The sequence below is a fragment of the Rattus rattus genome, chromosome 7, assembly GCF_011064425.1.
Source record: "Rattus rattus isolate New Zealand chromosome 7, Rrattus_CSIRO_v1, whole genome shotgun sequence".
Lineage (NCBI taxonomy): Eukaryota > Metazoa > Chordata > Mammalia > Rodentia > Muridae > Rattus > Rattus rattus.
Window position 1 is genome coordinate 12,867,755 of NC_046160.1, and position 12,757 is coordinate 12,880,511.

General features: G+C 42.2%; 1 protein-coding gene across 6 annotated transcripts; it reads left to right on the top strand.

Moving 5' to 3' along the window:
• Positions 1–7: 7 nt before the first annotated feature.
• Srsf7 (serine and arginine rich splicing factor 7) lies at positions 8–7,166 on the top strand. Of its 6 annotated transcripts, none has more exons than XM_032908834.1 (8): positions 8–170; positions 1,300–1,480; positions 1,820–1,996; positions 2,883–2,957; positions 3,039–3,149; positions 4,349–4,402; positions 4,892–4,927; positions 5,672–7,166. In XM_032908834.1, the coding sequence occupies exons 1-8, from the start codon at positions 143–145 to the stop codon at positions 5,724–5,726; spliced, it is 717 nt and encodes a 238-aa protein (XP_032764725.1). In that variant the 5' UTR covers positions 8–142; the 3' UTR covers positions 5,727–7,166. The 6 variants fall into 6 exon arrangements, with proteins under 6 accessions (XP_032764725.1, XP_032764726.1, XP_032764727.1 ...); XM_032908835.1 differs by having other exon boundaries at positions 3,039–3,140; XM_032908836.1 differs by having other exon boundaries at positions 3,039–3,116.
• Positions 7,167–12,757: the final 5,591 nt, after the last annotated feature.

A 12,757-nucleotide genomic window follows, 5' to 3' on the forward strand; every position in this document is an offset into this window, starting at 1 on the left:
GCCCGCCGCCTATATAAGCTCGAATCCGGCCTCTTCCTTGTAGTGCCGCCGGGATCACTGGCTGAGGAGGTTGTGTAGCCGCTTCCGTGCTACTCGCGCTGTGAGCATTGCAAGCTAGAGCCGAGTACGCGGGCCGGCCATCATGTCACGTTACGGGCGGTATGGAGGAGGTAAGCCGCTAGGGCCCACGGGAGGACGGTGCTGTCCTCCGACTGAGCAGAGCGAGGCCGCAGGGTCGGAGCGGCGGTTGGAGACGGTTATTCCGCGTGCGTAATGGCGGCTTAGGCGCACGCCGTACGAAGCCGGAGGCCGCGGGGGCGGGGAGTAGGAGGGAGAGCGGGACTGGAGGGCATGTGTGCCGCTTAGGGCCCAGGTGCTGGGGCATTTTGGTCTCTTGGACAGGCCGAAGCCTGGCGGGGTCGCCGCGGTGGCGTTGCCATTCTCCGCGCTGCCGCCCGCCTCCACCCCCCCCCGCCCTCGGCGGCCGCGGCTGCCATTTTGAGCACATTGACGACCGTGGTGGCGCATTTCCTCAGCGCTTTCCCGCCACTGGAGCGGGGAGATCTGGGCGTTAAGATTCGGGTTGGGTTGGAGACGGAACGAAACTGGCAGCTGCGAGCCGCGCGTCGTCCAACAATTGGTCGGATTTTGAGGAGTAGCGTGAAGGAAAGACCGTTGCAACCAGCGGCTTTTTTTCCCCCTTTTTTTTCCTTTGCCGTTTCAAGCGTGGCTTCTAGCTCTGGGGCGGGGACTTGGATGAGCCTGCGCCTGCTGTGGAAGATGGGAACTGGTTCGGCCCTGCTCTTCACTATAGACCTCTCAGCAGGCCGGGCTAGGAGAGCCCGCGCGCTGGCGTGCCCGAGGCTGCCGGGACTGGGGGGCGGGGCCGGGCCGGGCCGCGGCCCACCTCCACCCCACACCCCTTTCTACCACGATCCGTTGCAGAGTTTTCCAGCGTTTCCGTTCTCTTAAGAACGCCAGAACTTGGTCATGAGTCTGGCTTTTAGTATTTCACGGTGTAAAATTTAGCCCTTGGTGAAGACCACCAAATAAAGGGAGCCAGACACGGTGGCCCTACACCTTTACGCCTAGCTGCCTCTGGATGGCTGAGGCGTGAGAGTCAGTTAAGCGATGTATAGATAAAATAGTGGCTCCGTGGGAGAGCACTCAGCGTGCCTCAAGGTCTCCAAAACAAAACATGTAAGTTGCACAGCCCTTTCAGGATAGTCTGTTTAAAAGAAATGAATTCAAACTTAAGACACATTGAATAACATTTGTTCTGTTTGCATTTTTAAACAGAAACCAAGGTATATGTTGGTAACCTGGGAACTGGCGCTGGTAAAGGAGAGTTAGAAAGGGCATTCAGTTACTATGGGCCCTTAAGAACTGTATGGATTGCCAGAAATCCTCCAGGATTTGCCTTTGTGGAATTTGAAGACCCTAGAGATGCAGAGGATGCAGTTCGAGGATTGGATGGGAAGTAAGTGGGTTGCTTTTCAAATTTCTTTAAAATATTCCCACGGGCTAGATAGTACTCTTGGTGCTAATCATAGACTGTGGGGTGGGCCTTATTTTTAGTGTTTCCAGCCTGTGGGCCTGGGATTCACCAAATAGCTCAGGTGGTGGTTGGAGCTGTCCTGCCAGCCTCAAATGCCTGCCCTTCAGGCACTTGATAACTTTATAAGACTTAGGACTAAAGGTAGAATTGGCAAGAATTTGTAAACAAAAGAAAGACAAAGCATGTGGAGAGCCTGAGTAGTTGAGTTTAAATTTAGAAGTCACACGTGTATTCTAACATTAGCATTTTCTTGTTTTGTAGAGTGATTTGTGGTTCTCGAGTGAGGGTTGAATTATCAACAGGCATGCCTCGGAGATCTCGGTTTGATAGGCCACCTGCCCGTCGTCCCTTTGATCCTAATGATAGATGCTATGAGTGTGGTGAAAAGGGACATTATGCTTATGACTGTCATCGCTATAGCCGACGAAGAAGAAGCAGGTATTTAATTGATGAAGGAATGGTTGGTATTCTAGTTAATCAAAGTAATTCTTTTATTAGCAAGGCAGAAACTAGTGTTTTTCTATAAACTTGAATGTTAATTGTACAGGTGTATTTTACAATTTTTGTTTAATTAAAAATGTTAATATATTAATAATCAACCTGGTCAAAACCTTTCAGGTTTCTTCGTTTGAGTCAGTCGCCTTGATTCAGAATGTCACGAGCCTTATGATATCATGCTGAGGCGCCTTGCAAATCCGACAATTAAGATCCTCCTAGACCTTGAGGTGATCAGCATAAGAGGCCAGATCCCCTCGAGTCATCTACACCTAGCTTCACCTTATTCTTTAAAGGGCAGAAAATTTGAGTCGGTGATCGCCGTAACAGTAAATTTGGCTTACAATTGGGGCCCCCCTCCGCTTTAGAAAGAGGAACACCAGATTGACCACATTCCCAACTAGAAAAATCTTCTTGCGTCAATCAAGCCTCACCTGGCTCTTTTGGCTGTCAGTTTGATCGTCGTTAGATTGAAGAAAACATCTAGATGCAGCGATCGGCTATAGATACTTCTAGATCATCTAGATCTACTAGACCTACTACTAGACCATGGGCCAAAGAGGGTCGACCTGCAAACTTGCAAGGTTTATTTTAATACACATTATGGTGTTTTTATATTTTGTAATTCTAAGTTGTAATTCAGCTTTTAACAAATCTTTTTTTAGGTTAGTAAAAGTAAAAAAAAAAAAAAAAAAAAATAGGCCCAGAGTTTTTCCAAATGAGATACTAAATTTTAAAATAGTTTTGAGATTTGATTTCAGCAGAGGTACACAAACACTAAAACTAAGTTATCATCTAATATTTTGTATTTTTCTAACTTGAAAAATAGGTCACGATCTAGATCACATTCCCGATCCAGGGGAAGGCGATACTCTCGCTCACGTAGTAGGAGCCGCGGTAGGAGGTGAGAAATTTGTAAAATTCAAAATTTAACAGGAGGAAAAATTACGACAAGATGGGCTTAAGAACTACTTCTAATTTTTAGGTCAAGATCAGCATCTCCTCGACGATCAAGGTCCGTGTCTCTTCGTAGATCAAGATCAGCTTCACTCAGAAGATCTAGGTCTGGTTCTATAATAGGATCGAGGTATTTCCAGTATGTAGCACATTTTTCCTGCTTACTAGTAGATGGATTGTCGTGTCTTTAGTATCAAGGCAGGGTTTCTCTATAGCCCTGGCTGTAGACCAGGCTGGCTTCGAACTCAAATCCACTTGCCTCTGCCTCCTGAGCACTGGGATTGAGCCGCCACCACTGGATCCTGACTGGATTGTCGTCATGTCTTAATGACACAGTGAAGTATCTTAATTCAAATGGGGTGCCTCTGATATTTGAGTGTGCACACTTGTACTCCTAGCACTTGGACTGAGACTGAAACCAGGAAGATAATTTGGACCTAGGGTTGGAGGACAGAAGAAGAGCACATCCCACCTCAGGACAGATTTTCGTGAACAATCTGGGCAGGCATGATGCTACCTTGGTGAAGAAGATGGTGACAGAGCTTGCCTCCAAGCTTGATAAAAGACTAGGAGGGAGACAGGATCTGCCTGCCTCTTAATATGAGATTAAAGGTGTAGGCCATCGCAATAGCTGAATGGACTTTTTCTTTTTAGTTGTTTAATGAGACAACAGTCCTTGCTCTGTAGACCAGGCTGGATCCTAAACCAGACCAATCCTAAAACTCAAAGGGACTCACCCGCTTCCACCTCCCAAGTTTTGGGATTAAAGGAGTACACCATCGCCACCTGGCCTGAATAGGGGGTTAACCTTACATTTGGATTCAATGTATTTAAGTCAACTTGAGTCCATTGTAAGGTTTTTTGTTTTTTATAAATAATTTGTACTACAGATGAAAAGCAGTTGTGTATAAAATAAAAGCCACTTTACTGCTGTTTAAAACTCATAAATCAATTTGAGAAAGTTATTGAACCCATCTTTAGATAGACTTAATTATAAGGTCCCAAGATTTTCAAAAGATATGGTCAGCCTAACTTGGTTTGACAAATGGAGCAACTATGATAACAAGAATAAAGTCAGCTCAGCAGTTGGATAGAACCACTTGGTGATTGTGGTTATTAGTGTTAGAAAGTGGGACTGTTGTGTCTTTGTAGGCGTAGTGACCAAATTGTGTATGGTGGAGGTAGGCATCTGAAATAGTGGTTCTTAGATTGGATCCATGTGAGAGGCAAGACTTGTGCAGTAATTGTTTCTACTCTTTCCTATCCTATCTACTCTCTGGGAAGGTGCTTAGTTATAAAGGCATTCTTGTAATTGTGTCCCCTTTCCTTTTTATTAAGATCCCGCTCAAGGTCGAGATCAAGATCCAGGTCTATTTCACGACCAAGAAGCAGGTAGGGTCAGACTATGATTTAGTGCTCTTGTAATTATATAGCACCAATATACAAAGAGTTCAAAGTGTTGAAAATTATTGAGAAATGGGTGTTAGCCCAGTGCTCGTGTTAAGTAGAAATACCTGTACCTTGTTAACCCAATTGAGAATGTCATTTATATATGGCCTATTGCTTGGCTGAATTTATGGAGAAATTAATGTTATATGACATTTTACTTTGGAGGTAAGAGGCCCTAAAAGTTGTAGGTAGAGAAATGTGCTTTATAGAAAAATATATGTAAAAGGACTGTAATTATACAGCAGTTCACTCTTTCCTGGAAATGTAATCCCTTTAAAATTGGCTTTTTAAATGAAATGAGACTGGCACTGAAATTTTAGCTGTAATGACATTTTAGTTGTAAAGTAATTTGGGGGTTTGTTTTGTAGTAAGTTTAAAAAGAAAAGATTGGTTGGTGCTTTTTCTTAACTAGAATTTCTCATGTTTTAACAGCCGATCAAAATCCAGATCTCCATCTCCTAAAAGAAGGTAAGCTAAATGTTTTGTTGCCAAATCTTATCAAAATGTGGCCTCTTGGAGAACTATAACTTGCCTACTCTAGTCTTTGAACTCTTTGGAAAATTGGTGCTGTATAGATTGGGAATATTTTTAAATGATGGCTTTTTTTTTGGTGTGTGGTGTGTGTGTGTGTGTATTAAGACTTTAGTTAGGAAAATTTAAGGTGTTTTATTTAGTCTTGAAGCAATGTAGCTTAAGGAACATGTTTTTTCTCATGTAGCTGGAGAAGATGTGCATATGACAAAATTATGAAAATAGCTGTAAATTGAAACATTACAACTATATTATTCCTGCCCAAAGCCCCTTGATGACTCCCCAACTTTAAGTAATTGTCCTTTTTAATATAACCTTAGTTTTTAACTAGAATGGTTCTGAAAAGCCTAATTCTGGGGCTGGAGAGATGGCCCAATGGTTATTAAGAGTGCATACTATTTTTTACAGAACAAGTAGACCCTAATACCTATGTCAGGTGGGAGGACTGATTGATACCTTTGACCTCTCCAGGCACTTGAATTTGTGTGCACAAAGCCCACATACATAATTTAAGAAAAATACCAAGCAAGGTCAAAAGGGGATATGTACATTTTTGAGTAATAGGTCTTTGGCAGAAGGAATGTGATCCTGTGGATGTATCGAAATACTGAATTGCTGTGACTTGAACACAAGGAGCTTCATTACACTAATTGGTTCCAAACTTAATGTTTTTCTTTGTAGTCGTTCCCCATCAGGAAGTCCACACAGAAGTGCAAGTCCAGAAAGAATGGACTGAAGTTCTCAAGTTCACCCGTTAGGGAAAAGTTATTTTGTTTACATTATTATAAGGGATTTGTTATGTCTGTAAAGTGTAACCTAGGAAGGTTCATCAACCATCTAATCAAAATGGATCTGGATTATTACTCTGTAAAATTCACAGCAGTAAATATTGTTTTTGTTGAATGTATTAACATCTTATGGTCTGGAAATGTAGGTTTTTATTTGACACATTTAAATAAAATGTTTCTAACTAGATGTTTTGATTTGTGTTCAATATTAATACTTTTTCAATTGGGTAAGCATCAGACAAGTATCAAGAAAATTGTTTATTGACCATATTTCTATGGCCTGTATTCAAAGTTTAATGGTGTTGATTAAGTATTAAACATCATTAACTGTTCTATACATAGCACAGGCCAGGATCTGAAAGGACTTTGACATTTTCATTTTACTCTTGTACCTTGGGTAAGATGATCTTTGAGTCCTCTTAACAGCATGAGTGCATCATGGCAGATCCCTGATTAACTGGGAATTGGTGTTAACAATCTCAAACTGTCAAGCTCAGAGGGACCACTGACAGGAAATAAGCAGAGTTACTGAAATGTCAAGAAGTAGAAACTGGTTTTTAGAGGCTGAGGTTTTAGTGGTATAGTTTTTCAGACTATTTAAGTTGGGATGATTCTGCTCAATGTACTTTTTTTCCCCTTTCAAACAGCCAATTTAATACCAAAAAATGCATGTTTGAGGAATTGTCTGAATTTGGAACAAAACCTTGTAAACCAGCTTTGCAAAATTATTGAGCCCCAATACTCTGTTCTTTTGAATGGATTGCCTTATCCTGTGCAAAAACCTGTTACTATCTGAGCTAGATTTTGCAGTTACTGACAACATTGTTCTATTTTGCCAAGCTGGTATAAAGAGATGTCAAGCAAAAATGTAAAAGACAAAGCAGTTTTGTAAACCTTACATATTAGCATTTCATGTAGCTAAGGTTTGTTACGTTTTTGTTTTGGGTTTTTCCTCCTTTGGTAGTGTCTGGTAGACCTTAGAATGGTGTAGCCAGTAGGTTCTTATTTAGACTTTAAATATATTATGCATAATAGGGCAGTAATGATCATTTTCGAGTTTTTTGGACAAGCTTTTTACTATATTTCTTAGCCTTGGTGTAAAAACAATAGTACAGGAGTCTGTCCTTGTCTATATTTTAGGCTTTTTCAACGAAGTTGTCTAATAGTACTGCAACTTGAATGCATACTGGTCTGCCCCAAGTTTATCTGGCTGAGTGGTCACTAGTGTGGTGAAAGTCATTTGGATTCTGTTCTTAAGAGTTTGACTGGTTGAATAAGTGGTTGGTATGAAGCTGTGTGTAATCGGCAGACCTATCTGTTGCACTTGGTTAGCTTTAATTGTTCTGTAAGTTTGTTCAACAATAAATCTGCAGAGATTGAACAAATAACCCTGATACTCAGTCTTTGGAAGTATGCTGTCTGAGCCAAAAATCAACCCATGCAGCCTTTTGGATTAGCTAGCAGCATTCTAGATCTATGTGACAACCTAAAGGGATGAGGTGGAGTAAACCGTCTCAGGAAGCAGTTGTGCTTTTACGAGAGCTAGTGCTGTGTGGTGTAGGCGGCCGATCAATATGCATCTGTTGAGTGGTACCCATCTCAATGACTCAGTTCCAGTCAGTTTTAGTACACCTTTTACATTTTAGGTAGTTTTGACTACCACTGCTAGGCAGACAGGAAAAGTGCTGATATTTTACTAAGATTTTTTCTTCATATTCCTTACGTAGCCCAGGCCCTGTTTTGAATGTATGTCTGTGTTCTAATTTTAGCCCTTGGGGAATGGAGCCATGAAGATCAGAAACCCAGGTTCTAGATTACATAATAACTTTGAGGCCGTGCATATGAGACGAATGCATTGGCATTCTGGGAGGCTGAGGCAGGAGGATCTAAAGATGGGAGTCTAACCTGGGCTACAGCCTGAGACTCCATTCACACCTACCTCCAACCCTGCTAGAGTTTATGTTGTCCTGGAACTCATTCTGTAGATCAGGCTGGCCTTGAACTCAGATAGACCTCTGCCTCCCTAGTGCTGGACTTAAAGGCAGGAACTCCCACACCCTGGCTCAGCCTTAGATTGGAACTATTAAAAAAAAACTTTTTTTTTCCTTGAGTATAGAATGAGGGAAACAGCTCTCCCATCAGTCTTTGAACAAATATTAAGTGATTAACTTCCTTTTTAAGGTGGAACATGTTTCAGGTGATTGTGAGCCACCTGATAATACTGGGAGCCCAACCTGGGTCCTTTCAGAGCTGTCTCTCCAGCCCCTTTGATTTCGCAAGTTGATAAGGCCCAGAAAGTATCAAATTGGCAGGTGGCATAAAGGAAAATGACATGGGATAGTTCATACCAGGAAAAATTAAAGTTAAATACTAGACTTGCTGTGAGGTGCTTGAAGATGGATAAACCCAAAGATAAAATGGCTAATATAAGTAGAGTAGTTTAGTGTAGAAACATCTACATAACTTTTTTTAAAGGCATCACTGTTCTCCAGGCTGCTCTGGAATGTAATTCTTTTGAGGTAGTGTATTGAAGTAATCCCTGCAGGCCTTGATTAGTGGCAGTCCTGCTTCACGGTGCTGGCTTATAGGCCTGTAACCTTTCCTGCTAGGTCTGTATTGGGATGTGAGGGGCTGAGGTCTCATTGTGTATTGCAGGCTAATCAGAACTCAGATCCACTTGCCTGTGCCTATGGGTATTAGGATTAAAGATAGGCGCTACCACATGGCATTACAGCCTCACTGTGTAGCCCAAGGTTGACTTGGAACTTTTTTTTTTTTTTTTTTTAAATAGGACACACCAAAAGGTGTGTGTCTTCAGACACACCAAAAGAGGACATCAGATCCCATTACAGATGGCTGTGAGCCACCATGTGGTTGCTGGGATTTGAACTCAGGACCTCTGGAAGAGCAGTCAGTGCTCTTAACCACTGAACCATCTCTCCAGCCCCCAACTTGGAACCCTTAATTAGTAATTCCATACATGAATACTGCATGATCATGTTTTCTCCCCACTTTTCCAATTTTACTTAATTTGAAACAGTTGCCCTGCCAGTTCTCAAAGTTTTGTTGTAACAGGCTGACCATGAACATCCTGAGTGTTGGAAAGCACCTGCCACCATTCCTGCCTGACTTTCGGGTTTTAAGTTTATTTTTTTCAAGACATGCTTTCTCAGTGTAGCCCTGGCTGTCCTGGAACTTACTCTATAGACCAGGATCAGACCCGCCTGCCTTTGCCTCCTGAGTGCTGGGATTAAAGGTGTGCACCGCCATGCCTGGCCAGAGCTTTTAATTTTAAAATGACGGAAGGAAGCAACAGTAGGAAGGTCAAACACTTGGAGAAGGTTACTGCTTTCCCTGGAACAGACTGAATTCGGTATAAACTCAGCAAAATAGGTTTTTATATTTGGTCAGTTTACTGTAATGAGACTATTGAAGGAAATGGATCTCAGCAACAACTGATACTGTCTCCATCTCCCTGGGCTCGGGGCTTACTACTGTACTCTGTTTACTCATCTGGTAGAGGGGTTGGGGATTTAGCTCAGTGGTAGAGCGCTTGCCTAGGAAGCGCAAGGCCCTGGGTTCGGTCCCCAGCTCCGAAAAAAAGAACTAAAAAAAAAAAAAAAAGTATACTCATCTGGTAGAAGAGAGGAGCATTTAAATTCTTATGGTTTAGAACCTTTCCTTAAGGTGCAGGGGGGGCTTAAGTGATCTGCTCTGATGCCGCCTTCCACTACAGATGCACCAAATCCAGCTCTATTATTTTCTCTCCTAGTAACCTCGTATGAAGCACTTTAACATTTAACCTCCCTGTTTCTTATGTCTTGATAACATTTTTAGTGCTGAATAATAGTTGGATATTCCAGTTCGGTTTGCCTGCTGGAGGGTGTCTTAGTTACTTCCTAGTTTAGGTAATTAAGAATAAAGCTAGTGGTTTTGTGCAGACATTTAACATCTTTGGATAAAAAGGAGCTTGCTTGTTTACTTTTGAATGTGAGGGTGACGTGTTACACAATTGATTACCAATTGATTAAGATGGCTGGTCTCATCTGGCTAAATGGCTGTCCTTTTCCTCCCTCATCCCACCACGAGTGTCTCTTTGCTCTGTGCTCTATCCATAAGGATGACTTTTCCCTGGTAGAGGACAGGTTTTCAATCAAGAGAATACAGGTAGCCACGCTCCCCTACTCTAGAGCTGTCCGTGTTTGTAAGAAGCTGCTGTGAATCTTCTCACATTCCCAGCCGTGAGCGGCCACAGTTGCTGTAGCTCCAGTCTTTTTAAGTGTCTGTCCTCTGGATTTTGGCCAGTAAGTGGATAGTGATCGCGTGCCAGAGCTTTCTCTGACCAGTGTGGGCTGTGAGGCTTCTGAGTTCAACATTTCCTTTGGTGAAAGATCTATTAAGAGGCTTATATTTTTTATATATTTTATATTTTATTTATGCATTTATTTTTAATACATATGAGTGTTTTACCTGAATGTGTATATGTGTACCACGTGTGCCTGGTGCCCAAAAAGAGGTCAGAAGAGGGCATTGGGGAACTGTAGTTAAGGATGGTTGTAAGTTACATTGTAGAGGCGGGGAACTGAAATGGAGTCCTGTGTAGGCAACAGTGCTCTTCACTGCTAAGCCATCCCTCCAGCACAAGGGACAAGGGTCTCACAGCATAGCCCTCACTGGCCTGGAATTTGACGTGTAGAACAGGCTGCCCTTGAACATGCATTGACCCACCTTCCTCTGCTAGGACGGAGGACGTGTACTACCCATCTAGCAGTGGGTGGCCTATTGTTTTTTGAGACAGTTTCTCTACTTAACCCTGGCTACTTTGAAATTTGGTAGATCCTAGGTTCAGAGATCTGCCTGCCTCAGCCTACTGTGCTGGGATTAAAGGCTTTACCACCATACTTGGCTTTCCAAGGGTTTCTGAGGAGAACAGTAACGGAGACCTAGTTCCCTGTGATGGACTTGAGTGAATTCTAATCATTACCATATTTAAGTGAATAGTTACTCAGCTTGGGTGAGCATATATATCCAGAGTAATTCCTAAGTTTCAAAGAATATATGTCCATTTTTATTTTTGGTGAGTGTTAAGTTTTTCCTGGTGGCAGTGTGTAGGCATTCCTGAGTCTCCATATTTATTCGGTGGGCTTTCAACCTAACAGTTGTAAGTCTTGTGTTGTGAACTGTTAACATAATACAGTTTTTCCCCTCTGAATCACTACATTTTAGTTATACAGACATTAGAACATTTTCATGCATTTAACATACTTGGGTCAGCTTTCTCCCCATGTTTTTCTTTATACCTTCCCTTTTTAATTTATGATAAATACATTAACTCTTTCTGGAATGTTTCTGTGAGTTCAAAGTGCTTTAATTTCCTTAGTTTCCATATACTTGAGTTTTACCAGTGGGACTCTAATTTATGTTATCATTCATTGGTCTACATATAAGTCACAAGATAAATTGTGACACCAGGTGCCATTCTGTTTCTTTATTGCCTATAATTTTATTTCATTGTGTAAACACTGATTAACACTTAGGTACCTGAGTGAAAATGTTAATGAGTGAATAAATTTAATTACTTGAATTCTAATTAATTTATAAGCCAAGCATCTGAAATTGAAAATTAATCAGTATATCAACTAAAAGCTTCTATTTCATTTTAGGTGCCTATGTCTCCTTAGGCTCTATTTTGTAGCTCTAAGCATAGGATTCTTCTCATCTAGGGGTCTGGAGAGATGGCTGTATTATTAGTCAGGGTTCTCTAGGGTCATAGAACTTATAAAATGTCTCTATATTAAGGGAATTCGTTGTTATGATTTACAATCTGTAGTCCAAGTAACCCAACAACAGGCAGCTGTGGATGGGAAGTCCAAGAATCTAGTAGTGGTTCAGTCCCACGAGGCTGGGTGTTTCAGCTGGCCTCCATATAAGCTGGAATCCTGAAGAAGGAGGTTTCAACAGATGTGCTGGCAGGTAAGTGCAAGCAGCTGGAGAAGAGAGCCTTCCTTCTTCCATTGTCCTTATGTAGGGCTCCAGCAGAAGGTGTGACTCAGATTAAAGGTGTGTACCACCATGACTAGATCTGGGATATGCTTTGTCCTAGGCTGACCTTGAACTCAGATCTGTTTGTCTCAGTCTCCTGGGATTTAAGGCATGTACTATTTTGCCTGGGCCTAAGCTTTTCACGACCAGTATTCCTCCATGTCAAGGTCCAGGTCAGAAACCTGTGTCTTCCAGCCTCAAAATCTGGAGCACAGGTGTGCCCTCCATTTCTAGATTGTAGTTCGTTCCAGGTGTCATCAAGTTGACAACCAGGAGTAGCCATCACAATGGCTCAGCGGTTGAGAGCCCGGCTGCTCTTCCACAGAGCTCAGGTTCAACTATTAGCACCTGTTGTGACTTTCAACTAATCTGTGGTCTCTGGACACTGTATGCACAAAGTATACATATATATGTGCAGACAAAACACACACATAACCCACACACAAAAGAGTCTCATCTAACCCTGTGCTAACCCTGAATTCCAGTTTTAGAAGTACTGCTCAGAAAAGATCTGGGAAATTGCTGTGCAAATGTGTGTGCAGAAGGTTTACAAAGTGAGATCAGGTGAGAGCCTGGCCTGAGAACCATGACTGTCAGCTGCCTCCTATATTATACTGGAGGCCCCTTGGTTGTGAGCCTCACTTAGAAAGGTTTGAAAGTGTCTGGATTGGGTCCTATCCAAGAAAATCTATCCTAGACAACTATAAGGTTTCAAGACATTAAAGAAAAATTCTGCATATCCCAGCACCTAGGAGGCAGAGTCAGGCAGATCTAGAGTTCAAGGCCAGTTGGATCTACATAGTGAATTCCGCCAGCCAGGACAACATAGTGAGACTCTGTTTCAATCAGTCTTCAGGGATTAAACTAGGTACAGCCAAGGGAAAGGAAAATGGAAAACTCATCCTGTTTGGGAAGAACTATCAGCACTGCTTCCTTT